This window comes from Simochromis diagramma, unplaced genomic scaffold (genome assembly GCF_900408965.1).
Source record: "Simochromis diagramma unplaced genomic scaffold, fSimDia1.1 OVJJ01000361.1, whole genome shotgun sequence".
Classification (NCBI taxonomy): Eukaryota; Metazoa; Chordata; class Actinopteri; order Cichliformes; family Cichlidae; genus Simochromis; species Simochromis diagramma.
Window position 1 is genome coordinate 2,023,645 of NW_024386860.1, and position 17,081 is coordinate 2,040,725.

At 41.9% G+C, this 17,081-nt stretch overlaps 1 protein-coding gene across 1 annotated transcript in view; it reads right to left on the reverse strand.

The window, feature by feature from the left end:
* Positions 1 to 1,399: 1,399 nt before the first annotated feature.
* itga8 (integrin, alpha 8) overlaps positions 1,400 to 17,081 on the reverse strand; it is a 42,398-nt gene continuing 26,716 nt past the window's right edge. The window contains exons 16-30 of the mRNA XM_040029590.1: positions 16,993 to 17,048; positions 15,991 to 16,148; positions 15,739 to 15,870; positions 14,722 to 14,789; positions 14,053 to 14,200; positions 13,299 to 13,391; positions 9,510 to 9,589; positions 8,945 to 9,025; positions 6,672 to 6,777; positions 5,339 to 5,497; positions 3,677 to 3,793; positions 3,452 to 3,565; positions 3,234 to 3,335; positions 3,025 to 3,147; positions 1,400 to 2,937 (exon numbers count right to left, since the gene is read on the reverse strand). Coding sequence (XP_039885524.1) covers positions 2,848 to 2,937; positions 3,025 to 3,147; positions 3,234 to 3,335; positions 3,452 to 3,565; positions 3,677 to 3,793; positions 5,339 to 5,497; positions 6,672 to 6,777; positions 8,945 to 9,025; positions 9,510 to 9,589; positions 13,299 to 13,391; positions 14,053 to 14,200; positions 14,722 to 14,789; positions 15,739 to 15,870; positions 15,991 to 16,148; positions 16,993 to 17,048 — 1,627 coding nt within the window. The 3' untranslated portion in view covers positions 1,400 to 2,847. The remainder of the gene's footprint in view (positions 2,938 to 3,024; positions 3,148 to 3,233; positions 3,336 to 3,451; positions 3,566 to 3,676; positions 3,794 to 5,338; positions 5,498 to 6,671; positions 6,778 to 8,944; positions 9,026 to 9,509; positions 9,590 to 13,298; positions 13,392 to 14,052; positions 14,201 to 14,721; positions 14,790 to 15,738; positions 15,871 to 15,990; positions 16,149 to 16,992; positions 17,049 to 17,081) is intronic.

Sequence of the window (17,081 nt, forward strand, 5' to 3'; positions counted from 1 at the left end):
GGGTGTTTTTGTGTTTGTGAGTGACAGAGGTAGAAGGAAAGGGTCCGTCAGCTGTGTTTTCATGTTCAAATGAGGCTTACCATCTGTGAGAATATGATAAATGTTTCCACTCGAGAGATATCCGATAACGCCTTCGCTTCCACTCTCTTGCTTTGATATTTCTGACAACGATCTTTCATATTCTGAATAGCAGTCACAGCGCTGCAGAGAAGCTCTTTGAAGATTGTGATTGCCGAAATCTTTGCTAAATAACACAATCCCATTTCGTTTCTTTCTCATAAAACACTAAATAGTGTGGGTTTAGTGTGGCTGCCCATTAAGTCTCAGTTCATATTGAGAACATGCACACATTCATATTAAATGAGCAGATTTACCTCTTGCAGGATATTTTATCAGGAACATCTTCGTGTCCTGAAAACCGAGAACTTGTAGTATATTAAATTTGAAATAGCTGCTCCTTAATGGAGAAACTCCAAGGAGCAACACTACTCTCAACGGATGTTTTCCTCTTCAAGGTAAAGAACTTCAATGAAGAAATCAGCTTTGGAAAAATAAACTGTATACAGAGTGTCTGTACATCAAACTAGTTTTACATTCTTAGCCACACCCACTTAAATCTTTATCTTTCTACGTGATAAAGAAATGCTGCTGTAGTAAATGAAAGAAGTCTCTCAGTACGGCTTTTTGGCCTTAAACTGTAAGAAATAAACATGGAAAACGACAGAAATTTATTTTTTTAAAGCCGCTGTAAAAACACACATTTCTATATTAGATAAAGGAACAAAACAGGAACTTTCTATAATTTAATTGTTTATTTATTACTTATTTACTTGGTTCAGTATGAGAGGCCATAGGTGAGGTCTTCAGAAAGGACGATGCAAAATGTATGAAAATACATTTAAATATCCAAAGTTTATGCCTTCCTCCACTTTTACCAAAGCCGCCCCGCAGGCCCCTGGACCTTATGTTGGACACCTCTGACACAGAGTGTTGTAAATAACTGTAAATTAACTATAAAGGGGGAGTTGCTTGCATGTTCTCCCCGCACTTTTGTGGGCTGTCTTAAGGTACTCTGGCTTCCTCCCACAGACCAAAGACTTGCATGCATTTGGTTAATTAGCGATTCTAAACTGATCGTAGGTGTTAACGTGAGTGAGAACAAATGTCTATATGCGCCCTGTTGAATTGGATAAACGGAGTATTAAAAAACTGAACTATAAAGCCCTTTACATGCCATCATTATCCTCTATGCAGAAAGTGTATGGCAAATGCACGGCACGAGATGGCACTGTGTTTCCTTAGATAACATAGTTTCTTTGCACAGACACTTCTACACTCCACCACCTGGGGGAGCAAGAGTCCTTCCTCTGATTTGGAGACAGTAGACTTAAACACAGACTGAAATACCCAATTTATTTATTATCCTTGGGTGCAAAACTTCTTTAAAACTTTGTAAAGAACTGCAGAGGCTGTCATATTGGAAAATGAACTTGTTAACCTTGCTCCTCTGACAAGGCACAAAGCTATTGTACACAGTCTATCATGTACAAAAGTTCTTTACTGGTTTTCTGTGCACTTTGCAGAAAATACATTTACTATTTCTTTAACTTGTAAGCGGACACGGCAATGTGAAGTTCAGCAATCAATCAGTAATCAAGCAACACTTTATTCTAATAAAACTTCCCAGGCGATACAAAAATCGGAAGCAGCTCAAACGTACACGTTAACTTTTAGTTTTTAATTGAGGGAAATGCTGATGTTCTCGCTGCTTTGTTCTGCATGTCTGTGCAGGATACAGATAATTAACAAACATTAAACGTACTGTTAAGTAATACACAGTGCACGCAGTAATGTACACCATCTCTGTCTCGGACTGCGTTGCGTTTCTGATACGGACTGTGGCTTTGCAGCAAGTTTTTGAAGTCTTGTCAACCGCTATTTTTTTTTTTAAACATCCAACATGACAGACAAAACTTTAATTATCAGGACAGCGCTTCAGCTGTGAATATGCGGCCTGTTCCTCGAAGATAAATTCTATACTCACTATAAGAAAATAATAAGTTATTTTGTTCTTACTGGTATCGCTTTGTTCCTCTCTTTTTGATTGTTACGTGTTGGCTTAAATCAGTCTAAAGAAACGCTCCATTCAGCAACAATAATATCACAATTAATCACTTACAGTATGCACACAAACAATGGAAACGTTAAGCTCTAATAAAAATAATGCCAGTGTAAACAAGCTTAAGTATCACACAACTCTCAAATTATTGCACATACATTCATAAATATACACTTCAACTTTGTGCCTTTTCTGTTTATGCATGTGGCTGCATCTCATGTGTGTGTGGGTGTGAACTTGGATAAATTAAATCTGGTGGTGATAGACATCAATAACTGAATGACACAAGTGACACCTATTAGACACGTATGTACAGTACCTGCACACACACCGACTTACACATACACACACTCACAACAGCACTTGTGCATAGATCTAAAGTCTCTTTCTCTGTTACTCAAACAAAAATGTGCAGTAACACATTTAAAGCATTGTTTTGGTAACAAAGTCCAGTCTGTCTTCAGTTCTGGTGCTTCATCGCAATCTATAAACAAAAGACATGTGTGTGTGATGGAGCTTGTTAAGTGTGCTGGTCCAACTTTGCTTTGGTCCCAGTCTGTGTGGAGCTGCAGTTTTCGGTTTGTCCTTTCAGTCCGGTTGATTCACAGAGAGACCTCGAGCCAAGGAATGTCGGTCCCGACTAATACAGATCCCAGATCTGATTTAAGTCATTCAGAAGGTGCGCATCCCTCCCAAACCACTGTCTTACAACCAACAGCTGTCACGTCTTATGCATCACCTGTTTGATCAGACGTCAGTTTCTCCTGGTCAGAGATGTCATCATCGGCAGGTGGCCGCGCCCGGTCAAAGAAACCACACTGAGGGAATCACATTAGCCAGTTAGTAGAGTTTTTAATAATTAAACTACCACAAGGAGTTCTGAGGATAGTGGATGATGTATGTACCTTCCACATGGCTAATGTCAGGATGGCCAGGACCAGCAGCCCCAGCAATATGGCCAAGATGATGACCCAGAGTGGAACAGCGAATGATACATCAGGAGTCCCCCATAATACCAGAGTCCCCATCTGCAGGGAAAAAAAACTGTCTATAAATTTTTCCTTTTTTCTCGAAGCTTGGCATAAAGACTCATTTTTATTGCTTTTTATCATACCGCGCTTCTGTGCTGAGGCAGCGTGGCGGGTTGGATGCGATAAGGCATCGATGTGACCGCAAAGGACACGGTAGAGTTGAGAATGTAGGGGTCATTACGCCGCTTTAAGATAAAAAAGTTATTATTTTAAAGGTGGCGTGTTACATATCAGACCTTCCTGCTGAGTGAGTTGAGCGATTAAAGTAAAACAAAAAGTTAACACAAAAAAATCAACTGACCTGCAGGAAAGTGTGCGCCCAGAGTCGCGATCGGATCTTTACCACAGCACTCTGCCCGCGATCCAACCGGCCGACCACACACATTATCTTCAGACAGGAGACATTAGTGCAGTTCTGCATAAGGAGAGGGTTGGTGGAGGGAGAAGAAATATATCAAACACCTGTGAATGGCTAATGAACATTTGGCTTAGTTTGTTTTCTTTAGAGACTTTACAGTTGGCTCACCAAGGTTTTATTGCTGTAATCCTGAGCGGTGCTGATAGATCGTTTGTGGCGGTGAGGAGGACTGCTGGTGTTCCTCAGGAAGCCCAGTAATTCTGGTGTGTCCTGGAGAGTGGAGATCTGAAACAAACGGGAAAATGTTATCAATACTTATTGTTCAAGCAAGTAAAAATTATCATTTTACATTTGAAAGAAAAGAAAATTTGATATATGATTCTCCAACTGGTCCGTGGCAGATGGCTGCCCCTTCCTGAGCCTGGTTCTGCTGGAGGTTTCTTCCTGTTAAAAGGGAGTTTTTTCTTCCCACACTCACCAAAGCACTTACTCACGGGGTGCCATATGATTGTTAGGATTTTCTCTGTTTTGTCTGTATTATTGTAGGGTCTTTACCTTACAATATAAAGCGCCTTGAGGCAACTGTTGTTGTGATTTGGTGCTATATAACTAAAATTGTCTGCCTTCTTGTGTGAAAGGTACCTTGTAAATTAACTTGCCCTGTCTGTTTCAGTGCTTACAGTTTATAGTGCCAATTTAATCGTACTCTAACATATGTTAGTGTATTCTGTCAGTCCAGACACCTTATTAAAACTCGTTGTTTCACTGCGGCCTTTTTTAGGATTTTCTAAGATGTTTTAGAAGACATAATAATATTACGCAAAACCTCCAGCAGAGGAATAAAAAAAGCAAAATGTTAAGAAATCTCATCGCTGATCTTTAGTCGATTGAAGGATTGAAAACGATTTAATTTCCTGGTCATACCATGAAGCTGAGAACAGCGAAAAGCAGACACGAGCGAACAACCTGAGACTCTTGAAGTCACAACTCTGAGATTACAGATAAAGAGCCAGAATGGTTTCTCCTCTAGGTGTTTGTCTTCACTGTATAATTACATTTAAACATTTTAAAAACTGGACCAGTTGTGCAGGACATGAAACTACTTTGACTCTTACATCAGCTAAGAAAGCAAAGGATAGCAACAACAGGTATGCCTTTATCTTCCTGCAGCTCAGTGATTAGCATCTCTGCCCCAGAGATGGCACTCAGAAAACAAGCCACAGATGCACGGATAACTGATTTACCGACTGTAAGTAACACGGATGTTGAGACGCCAATTACATAGAAGGAATTTGGAGAACATTATGTGAATCTCTTTGCTTGTGCGATCTTGATATAACACTTCGCAGTCAGGTGAAAGAAGTAACTACTGTAATCAGTCTCCTCAGAGGATCTGACACATGCTGCTGTTTTCATAGATGATTACACATTCACATTTTCAAATAACTCCATGTTTTCTTTTCCAATTATCCTACGCGTGATATCATAGATACTGGAAATGATTCCAGCTCTCATTTCTGCTTGTAAACATAACAATCCATCTTACTTGTATGGAGCCTATTGGGGGAAAAAAAAAACACAAAGAACACAAGAATAATTTGGAGTGAATGGCATAAATGGTGCCATTAAGGGATAGAAAAAGATATAACTAACGGTATAAATAAAAAAATGTACCTAAGCCGGTTTGTATGAGTAGGTGCTGTAAATGATCAGTTAGAAATGCACAATGTGCAAACAGACTCATTCTTATTCTCATTCTTATTTTCATTGTTTTTTGGCTGCATACTTGTGTTGTGCTCTGTGTATTGCGCACTGTATATTTCATGTTACCTCTAAACCATGCGGGTTAAGGCTGGTGTTTGTCCGGCAGCTCACTGGTCCGTCAGTTTTAATCTCCATGGCATACAGCAGGTTCTCATCGCGGAAGCGAGACGGCCAGCCAACGTGAAGCTCAGCCTCCCCGATGCTGCTGGGACCGGAGTTATGGAGCTGCGGGTGAGAGCGAGGCGGCAGAAAAAACAGCGAGACTTGTCAGTATTCTCCGGCCTCGGTCTCAAGCGGCCAAAGCTCTAATCAGGTTATCATAACTGTGGGATGATGAAACGGGCCACCTGTGTTTTCATAATAATGAAGATAATACTAATGCAGCCTTGAGTCTCTCGGGATTGAAATACAAGACAAGTAAAACCTACACCATCACCAGCTTCATCATTCCATATCTAATTTAGGATGACTGAATTATGAGCTTAAATGAACCATCAATTCAATAAACCCTCTTTTGTACTCGCCCCTTTCTTTGTCTATCGCTCTCTCTCTCACACACACACACACACACACACACACACACACACACACACACACATATATACATATATATATATATATATGTCCTCACATATGCACACGGTCATTAACACTGAAGCAAGTCATCCAAACAGGACATGATCCTGTTGCTGCAGGGCAGGAATTCTGCAAGAGGAAAAGAAAAAAAAAACCCCTCTGTCCTCTCTAACTAGAAGCAGCTGCCCACTGGGAAAAGTACGGCAAATGAAAATCATTATCAGCTGCGGGACAGACCAGACACCGCAGCGCTCCGGTTCAATGAAGCTGCCATCTATTTAAAATAAAAAGAAATCACATGTATAGGAGACAGATGCACGTATGCACATGCCCCTATTGTTAAGTGTCGCCGGCCTGTCTGCCACCCCCCCACTATCCTGTTTGACCTTGTTTTTCCTCTTAATAATTATTATTTATTACACTATGACCTCAGTTAAGAATGTTTGCATCCATGCTCCCTGCTCGCCTTGTTTCCTCGTTGCTCCTGGTTCCCGCTGTCTTGCTTTTTCCTGCCTTTGCAGCAGTAATTGCTCTTCAGCTGGAGACCTTCGATCAGCCAGAGTTTAATTCTTTATAGAGCTACTGGTTTTACTGTGTCCTTCATCTTGCAGAGCCCCTACCCTTTGATGTGGCCTAATACACAAGTTTCCACACCTATTTTCCGCTCTTTTCATCCAAGACGAGACTTTCTGAACAGCACGATAAACACAAAATATCTCACCTTTCCATTTCTCAATCTCTTCATCTACAAATTCATCCTGTTCATTTCCTCACAGCTGATTAGACTGCCCAGCTGTGTTTCAGCGTAAGGGAGGGAATTTACCTCATAGATGTGTGTGACTTGTGGTCCAACATCATCCTCTTTAATGGGCTTCTCTTTCGGTTCCCAGTTTGGGAATGGCAGCACCACCTGAGAGGGATGAGACACCCTGGAGAGAAGAGAGAAGAGAAACAGTGTGGTGATAATAATGCATGTACACATGGATAGGTTTGGACTTTTGCTAAGTGCATTTGAACATATAAATCCTGATTTAATACTTTTCAGTTTTTATTAGAAATATTGTGTTTAAAGGCAACAGGAACTTTCTAAATTTGTATTTTTCTTATTTCTAAATATGACAGGAACAGACCATTTAAAATATCCCTGACAATGCTGCCTGATTATACAGTGCAGCACCAATACTAACTACCTTAGTTTTAACATATACTCACTGGCCACTTCATTAGGTTCACTTGTTCAACAGCTTGTTAGCACAAATATCTAAAGAGGCAACCCCACATGTGCTGTAATTCAGCATATTTAGACATGCAGACATAGCCAAGTCGATTCGGTGAAGCTGAAACTGAGGATCAGGAGATTTACGCAACTTTGAATGTGGCATGTTTGTTGGTGCCAGATTTTCCCACACAACCATCTCTAAGGTTACAGAGAAAGGTCCAGAATGAGAAAACATCCAGTGAGCTTTGCTGATGTCAAAGGTCAGAAAACAGCCAGACTCCTTGAAGCTGATAGGAAGGCAACAGTAACTCAAATAACCACTTGTGGCAACCAAGCTTTGCACAAGAGCATCTTTGAATGCACATGAACCTTGAACCACAAGACCACACCAGGTCCCACTCCTGTCTACAATTCGCGTAGACTCACCAAAATTGGATAAAAGAAGACTGGAAAAGTGTTGTCTGGTCTTATGAGTTTCGATTTCTGCTGCAACACTCAGATGGTGGAGTCAGAATTCGTTGTAAACAATTTAAAAATTTAGATCCATCCTGAATTGTTGTGGTTTGGGCTACTGGTGGTGCTGGTGTAATAGTGTGGAGGATATTTTCTTGGCACACTTTTGGCCCTGTAGTACTGAGTAAACACAGTACTACAGCCTGTCTTTTATGATCACAATGTACCCATCTTCTGTTGGCTGCTTCCAGCAGGATAACACACCGTCATAAAGCTCAAATCATGTCAGATGGTTTCTTGAAGATGACAATGAGCTCGTTGTACTCAAATGGCCGACACAGTCACCAAGTCTCAATCCAACAGAGCACCTCTGGGATTTGGTGGAACGGGAGATTCCCATCACGGATGTGCAGCTAACAAATCTGCAGCAACTATGTGATCCTATCGAGTTAATATGGACGAAAACCTCTGAGGGATGTTTCCAGCACTTTGTTGAATCTATGCCATAAAGAATTAGAGCAGCTTTGGAGGCAAAAGAGGAACCAACCCGGTACCAGCAAGATGTACCTAATGAAGTGGCATTGTTAGTGCAGTTATATATATATATTATATATATATATATATAATAGTAAAATGTTTGAAGATTTTTCTGGTGTGGAATTGTCAGTACTGTGGGCTATAATTGCCTCTTGATGATGACATTCTGATAATTTCATGGTAGTCTAAGCTAAGTGGGCAAAAATGTTTACATTCCCCACTGTGGGCATAATGTTTGCAGCTAAGTGGACATAACTGAGCCAGTTTAGCAAACAGCAGCTCTCCATGATGAGCTTAATTAAAATATCTTACTTAATTCCAGGATTAAAGTAGACATCGCATCAGACTGAAGCAAACACCACCCCCACTAATAATAGAGAATTAAAATGTGAATTGCTAAATTTTAAATGTTCATCTGAGCAGGGACATTTTTACAGTGCAAACATAGGAGCATGCCCTCGTCTTGCTTATACCAGGTCCCGCTGTGTTTGTGTGTACGGCTGACCACACCCAAACAACAACAAGTAAGGCTCCAAGCTTTGAAGTGTGTGTGTGTGTGTGTGTGGTGTGTGCGTTTGTGTGCATCAGCAGGCATACGGGAATCCATGAACATGCCAGCGGCTCCAAGGTTTTCCATGTGCACGTGATTAGCTTAGATTTATGACTAGAGATGTGTTTTTATGCTCTTTGTTTCTATCTGCAGATGAACAGGGGGCACAAATTCAAGCATTTTATTAATATCCTACAATAAAAATAAAGAAGTTTAGCCTGAAACAAGATTGTCATATTAACAAATTATCTTTAGGATAATTAGAATAATGCTTTGTTTCAAGGCAACAAAGCATTCGGCGACCGTGTCTCAGAGACTTAAGCAATGGTTGACTCACCCACGTAAATCAAGCTGAGCTTGGGCGGTGACAGACAGATTCAAACTGACCAGGTTGCTGTCGGAGTTATCTTTGTTGGAGCTGTGGAGACATTCATACGGTTAAAATAAAAGAACTATAAAAAGAACAAACTGATTTTATTATTTCCAGTGAGGCTTTGATACAGTGCAAACAGAACCAAAACTCAAGATGAACTCATAATAAAGCCGGATTTTCAGGTTCAGATGACTCTGACAAGAATTCCCCTAGCAGAGGGATTGCAAAAGTCAAACATCTGCATCTAGCGATGTGAGATATTGAAAATAACGCTATTAAGCACACAGTGGGCATCTTGTGTAGAGCTTGTCTCCTGTCTGGAGCTCCTCGGGGCCATCTGTATTTTTCTGCGTCTGCGGTTAGTTTCATCGAACCACAGACAGCAACATGATCGGGACAGACACGAAACGTATTTACATGGATCAGATGAAACACAAACGGCTCTTTGTGCGTGTATGAAAGGACAGAAACAGTGACGATGGTTGGGGGGGGGGGGGGGGTTGAGCATGACTGCTGGTGGGTGTGTCACCTGTGGATCTGTAGTTCAAAGCTGATTTTTGGTCCAGCATCTTCTAGCCTTTGGACTGAAAACCTCAAGCCAACAGACAGCTGGTGAGGGCAGGAGCATGTAAAAAAAACACACAAAAAACAGGGAGAACTGATCAAAAACATGACAGAAAGAATGGGTGTTGGGGCAGGGGCTGTTAAAGAAAGATGGCAGAGAAATAAAATCCATCTGTACATAAAAAGTCACATTAACTAGATCAGTTTCTGGGTTCTCAAAGGCAGATTATCAAAGTTGTGTGTGTTGATAGCGCGCGAGATTCTTAAATCAGAAAAAAGCCAGACTACAGACACACAGACACATAAAAGCCACAGTTAGGTTTCTTGTGTCTCCTCAGTTTAAATCCTCCGTCCTCTGGACTAACTTGAAACACATGCAGGAATTAGTTCATCATCGAAGGCATGGCAGCGTACGCATGTGTGTGCACGGGTATGTGAGTTCTGCTGAACAACAGGTCAAGCACATGGATCAGAGAGGAAAATGACAGCATGCAGACGTGCACTTCAAGAGGGAGACCTGGGGGAGGAGAGGGGGAGTGATGGTGGAGTGTGGGACTACAAAGTCAAGTTATCTTTATGGATACACATGTGAGAGATGAGCAAGGCAGAGAAGCTCTACAGAGACAGGCACCAAGTGAGAACAAACCATTTGGAGAGAAGTCGTCACTTTTACCTCCCGTTTCAGAGAGGGTGAAGCTTAAAATCTGTCTTTAGGGCACCTGGAACTCTGTGGTTGAAAGCTGGGAGTTAATGTTTGCAGTACTGTCCTTCAGTCGCTGTGGTCAGCTTGAATTTAGGTTGGTTAGAAAATGGGTTGTGCTTTCATGGTGCAGAAAATCTTCAAAACATCCGCCTAAACCTTCTCAAAGCAATGCATCTTTGTTATATTCTCTGCCTTACGTCAGCGCACTGTGTATTCCAAAAACTGCAGCTTGGCTAAAATACTCGGCTCCTGTGTTTGGCAGCCACAACGCTTCGCGCAGTGTGTTTAGCTCATAATTTAACAGAACAATGATTCTTTGGAACGACAGAGTGAGAAGTGGTTTATGCCAATGAAGTGGTTTGAGGGTTTTCCGCTGACAATGTAATACTTCTTGTCAGCATCACAAGGTGGTTACTATTATTAGAATTTCAACTGACCACAGCGACCGTGTTTAAAGACGGATGGAAGTGCAAACTTTGAGCAACCAGCTGGAGGATTAAAAGTGATTTCAAATCAAGATCATGGATCACGTTGAACTCACACTCTTCTCTTTTTCCCTGCACACCTGACTCTAAACTACACTACCTGAACAAAAGTACATATTACTACTCATCATTGCTACAAGAGCTGCTTGGTTAAATACCATGAAGCTCCCGGCTCACATTTTGTGTGCTGATGTTAACGTCAGAGGTTTGGAGCTGTTACTCAGTCAGCAGAAAGTTGGTGATTTTTACACACTGTGCGCCGCAGCACTAGGCAACCTCAGTTTGTAACTTTACGTGGTCTGCCACTTTGGGGTTGAGTTGCTGTGGTTCCTAAATGGTTCCACTTTGCAATAACAATTCAATTCAATTTCATTTTATTTATATAGCGCCAAATCACAACAACAGTTGCCTCAAGGCGCTTTATATTGCACAGTAGATCGTACAATAATAGATACAGAGAAAAATCCAACAATCATATGACCCCCTATGAGCAAGCACTTTGGCAACAGTGGGAAGGAAAAACTCCCTTTTAACAGGAAGCAACCTCCGGCAGAACCAGGCTCAGGGAGGGGCGGGGCCATCTGCTGCGACCGGTTGGGGTGAGAGAAAGAAGACAGGATAAAGACATGCAGTGGAAGAGAGACAGAGATTAATAACAGGTACGATTCAATGCAGAGAGATCTGTTAACACATAGTGAGTGAGAAAGGTGACTGGAAAGGAAAAACTCAATGCACCATGGGAATCCCCCGACAGCCTACGTGTATTGCAGCACAACTAAGGGAGGATTCATTCACCACATAACAGCACTTATAGATGATCATGGAATATCTAGGAGGGACGAAATTTCATGTACTGACGCGTTTGAACAGTCACATCCCATTACAGCATCATGCTTGATTTCAGTGTGCTCTTTAGAACGAGCCACCCTTTCAAAATGTTTGCAAACCGACTGCATGGCTAGATGCAGACTGTGGCAATGAGACTGAAAACACCTGAATTGAGAGATTAAGACTTCTGTGTGTTTGTTTGAAAAACAAATGTATTTATTCAAATGTGGAATTGGCGACTTCTTTTCCAAATGGTGGAACAAACCGAGTAGCTGCAGAAACTCTACTTTGGAAAAGAAAAAGAGCCACAGTGTCAGAGTAGTCACAAAAAAAGATGAAGCAAGAGAGCGACAGAAACTAAAAGTAGTGCAAAAGAAGAGGGAACCACTAAAGTGAAATGTAAGATTCAGATTTCTTCCTTTGCCTTATATATGTGAGTAACAAAAGTGGTTAGCTGAATACATCTGGGTGTTTTAAACCTGAAATCAGTCTGGATTCAACGGTGCTAGGGTGGGGAGAGTTTTTTTATTGCCATTATAAATAAAATCTGTATTTCTGATGTGATGTGGCTAGAACTGATACTTATGTTAGATCACTTTGTGGTTTGGAAACTGTGTGCAGCCATTACTCATTCCATTAATGCTCTCCAGTAGCCTCCAGCTACTATAAATATGATATGTGTATAACTGCATTTCTCCTATAGCAAAAATTTGCAATCAATTAATTTAGTATTTTTCATTTATATTTTGCTGGAATCAGTAATTTAAGCACTGCAATTTTGTGAAACACTAACAAAAACACATCTTCAAAGTAGGACTCCACTGATTGATAAATGACTGAAACTAAGATTCTGACCAGTAGAGGAAGAATGATGACAGAGATGCAGGCAGGCAGATGAATGCAAATACCAAAGCCAAAAAAACTGCTTCCCTTCAGGCGTGTACCCTTAACTCATCGCTCTGTTCATGCAGCAGAGGGTTGACCACCAGTAATGAGAACTATTTAGCTGCACAATACAACCAGAATCTGTACGGGGGACATGGAGGTATGTTCTGCATCAGCTCATGGATTCCTGAACGTTCAATGGGGCAAGCGGAGAGTTCAATATGGGAAACATCTGGATAGCTGGAGAGCTGCGCGCGCGCGCGCACGCGCACACACACACACACACACACACACACACACACACACACACACACACACACACACACACACACACACACACACACACGTGTATGCATGCCTTGTCCTTTTACACGCTTTTGTTATGCTCTCCTCCCCCAACAGTGAAACATGACCGCATAATTGATTTATCAGAATGCTATGTGTCACCTCCAAAGAGCAAATGCACCTCTCTGCCAGCCTTGACGCCTTTAAAAAAACAACAAAAGCCCACATTCACACACATGTCATGCTTTGTAGCACATCTCTGTGTATCTGAGTGGTAGAATTTCATGTAACATGGGACCGCTCTTTACTTTACAAAGCCTTGGCTTCCTGCATGTGTCAGCCACGCACGACCTAAATGGATTATTACTACACATGCACGCTTGGACTGAATGCAAAGCCTAGCCCTGTGAATCAGACTGTGTGGAATGGAGGTCAAGGTGAACATCAGCAATCACTGGAAAGCATCAATCAGGGCGAATTAAACCTGAGGCCTAACAGTTGCGCCTTCTTAGTGTGGGTGTTGTTGAAACGTTTGTGTGTGCGTTTGCGCTTACGTGCGAGAACTCACCTCCGTCTCGGCCACCATCGGGTTCCCGAGGTCACACACCACCATCCTGGACTCATTGATCAACTTGTACTCACAGTTTAACTGAGAGAGAGACTAGAGGAGATCCAAGGTACGGAAAGACAGTAAGAGTGGGACAAGAACAGTGAATGAAAGTGACAAATAGAGAGCAGTGAGAGCCAAGTGGTGAGCGAAAAGACAAAGGGAGGCAAGTATAACACCATCAAAGGGGGATGGGAGTGAGAAGGGTGAAAAAGAGAAGGAGAGAGGCAGGGGGGAGGACAGGAGAGGAAGAGTGATGAATGCTCTGACAGTAACAATGTCATCAATCAAACAGCCCCATTACACACTCATTAGCGCACACACGTGCAAACACACACACACGCAGACGTAAACACACATACGCACACAGAAGTTGACCCTATCCATTTCCGTGGTCACTAATGCAGCTTGTAAATCATAATAGGGGCTTTTGAGCTGTTGCCAGTAGAGCATACCCGGCTGATAGCCTTGCCTTAATCATGTCTAACAAACACAAACCACAAAGACACAACAGGATGTGATGCCGGACTGTAACTGAAGCCTCAAATAGCCCACTTCCCAGTTTTTGAACTTGGCTTCAATGATGATGAGACAACAGTTTTGGTCTTATCTATTTTCAGCATCCACCCTTCTGGCCCTTGACATTAAACTGGGATAATTGATGTCAGACAAATCTGTGTGCAATGTGTGTAAAAGAGTGTGCGTGAGTATTTACCTCCACCCTGCGCTCTACTCCGATGTAGTCAGCTTCAGGCGGTAGCAATGTGTAGAGCTCTGTCTCGTAGGCTCCCTCTCCTCGGTTCACCGCAGTGATGGTCAACATGACCAGGTTGTCATCTGCAATCACCACCTCTGTGCGGTCCCTGTGTTTGTGCGTTTTATTGCAGGAAGAGAAAAAAGCAGAGGCAGGAAATAAAGCACTTTGCTGTAATTAAATATAAAAAACAAAAGTGTTTTTTCCCCCTGTAAATTCTAGTTAATAATTTTCAGGACTGGACATGTGCAATCTCATCAGCTGCAAAGAATGCAGTACCTCCGACCCCAACAATAACCCCACCAGCGCACGCGTGTGTGTGTTAATCAGTCAGTAAATGCTGACAGGATGTTTGCATAATGCTGCCATGGAGATATCGAACAGCTGGAAGCACTGTGGAGAATAGGTTAATTCACATATGCAACATGCACACGAGCACACTCACAAACACACGCTCCGTGGTAAATGGGGCCATAATGTGAGCAACTTTAGTGTAAACTTGGCGCATTGTGTGAGGAATAACAGACACAGTTGCTTTGGTTTCGCTGTGTGTGCGTGGGTGCCTGCGTTTGGCTGTCTGAAGTGTTGGGTGTTTAGAAGTTCAGGTCAAAGGGTGCCGCCGCGTCTTACATGCTGGCAGAGAGCTGGAGGTCCGGGATACAAATATTGTCGTCGCCGCAGTCGAGGAGGATGTAAGCCTGAGAGGAAGAGGGGCACAAAGAGAGGAGTGAGATGAGGACACGGAAGGATGCAGGTGCTCTATATATAACATATACATATTCACACAGGCCTTTGGTTTGTTGTGTTGCTGCCTGCTTTGGGCAGAGATCTGACTTCTGTCTCTCTGCGGCTACTATGATAGTCCTCGGTTTGTTGCTGTTTTGTTTTATTACGACACTTAACGTCCAAAAATTTAAGGAAGTGCAACTGAGCGAGCTAATTTTAATGGAAACAATAAAATAAATCCTTCTTATTAAAAACGATAAACAATATGGGCAATGCTCCTCTTTTCACCATGACCTCATATGATGCATGTTTCCAGTGAACATAGTTCAGTGCTGAAAAGCTTCTTAATATTTATATTAACTCAATTCACACATGGGAGCGCAACCAAATGAGTGCATATTCTTCCATCATAACAAGTCTGAAAATGGCCTAGAGCTGGATCTTAGCGTACATCAGGGCCTTTCTTAGTTTTTTGCTATTTTTATTAAGTAAATATACTGCTCCAAACTCTAGATTATAACAGTTTCATCTGCAAAGGTAAACTGCGCTGTCCCATCCCGGGAAATGATAGACTCCAAGTTGATTTTAGGTGAATCAGATGGTTTTTATTTGGGAGTCAGTCTTTTTGTGTCCAAGATAAGCATTTTAAATCAAGCAATGACTGAATGAAATATGATCTCAGGTCGATTCTGGATCTCTGGATCGCTTAGGGAAGTTGAGTTAGTTCAATTTTTACAGCCCAGTGTCACAAATCACACATTTGTTCCATAGGTCTTCAACAACCTAAAGCCTCCTTTCTTCTGATAAAGAAAAGCTCCCCCAAAGAATCCATTAAACAGGAGAAATCCTTCTTTGATGTGCCGTGTACACTGTACTGTACAGCATTATGCGTTTATATGTACATACAACATGTATGCTTACATGCTCTTGGAGGAAGGTGCTGCTGTAGTGGTTAAGGACAGGTGGAAGACTTTGGTCAAGAGTAGCTGGAGCCAGGCTATAGTTGAGAGCGAGTGAGATGGGGCTCAGCTTGTCCCTGAACTCATCCTCCTCCTGGAATAAAGTGTGAATGAGAATGAGAGAAACGTGCTGTCAGTCATTCACAACCTCACTTACAAAGCTCATTAACTATTTCTTGTATGTGTGTTCGTGTGCACGGTTTGATTTGCTCACTCTGAGGTAAATTGTGTAGCTCAGGCATGCACGTGGGCGACTGTGACCCAGCCTCAGGAGTCCCATGCGCTGAGGCTGCTCGGTGTCCAAGAAAAGCACTCTCTTCACTCCACCCCTGGAGCCTTTGAGCCAATCGAGCTGCAGCTCCGCTCTCAGGTCTGCACAGAAGATAATAATAAATAAGTAGAGATTAAATTTGAGTTAACAGGTAGACGATTCAGCCAATCAGACACTACTTAACTGTTGAACCTAAAGCGGAGATGTCAAACTCATTTGACATCACGGGCCACATTCAGCCCACTTTGATCTCAAGTAGGGCAAAGCAGTGAAAGACATTTAACTAAATATTTAATTCCTGAAAATTTCTTATTGTAAGTAAAAGAACTGCAACTTCAACAGTGGGTGTTTTCTTTATAATAAATAAATAAAATTACAGGAAAAAATCTGTTAGCAGATTGCCCAGGGTGTCCTGTACAAAGAGAACATACAGTTTTTATTAATTCATATTTTTCCACTGTGGACCCACTGTAAAAAAAAGAAAAAGTAATATAGTATACAGTGAAAAAGAGGAGCTTTTCTGTCATTTAATGATTTATCTGTGACTTAACTACTTGGTCATAGTATGAATGGCAGTGGGTGAGGTCTTAATGAATAAAAAAGCTGTAAACTTTATGAAAATACAGTTAAAAGTTAAAAATCTGTGCACTACTTCACATTTTCCAAAGTTGGCCAGTGGGCCGGACTGAAGTCTTTGTTGGGCCTTATGTTTCACAGCCATGCTCTAAAGGGTCTGGGTTCGATGTGACTTTCCATTAGATATGGGATAAAGTCCTATTTGCATTTGCGTGTTTGTGTGTCTTCTATCTCATCGATTGTTCCTCACACCCACCTTTGTTCTCCACTCTGATTGGTGCATAAGAGCAGAAGATTCCCAGCAGGAAACTCTAATAATGATACAGTATGTTCAGCAGAGCCGATTTCAGCTACTGCACAGCTGCTTACCTACAGAGCTGGGGATGCCCACACCACTCACGGCTGCACAAACATCCACTTTGAGGCTACGAGAAAGGAAAATTGGAAAAAGAGACAAG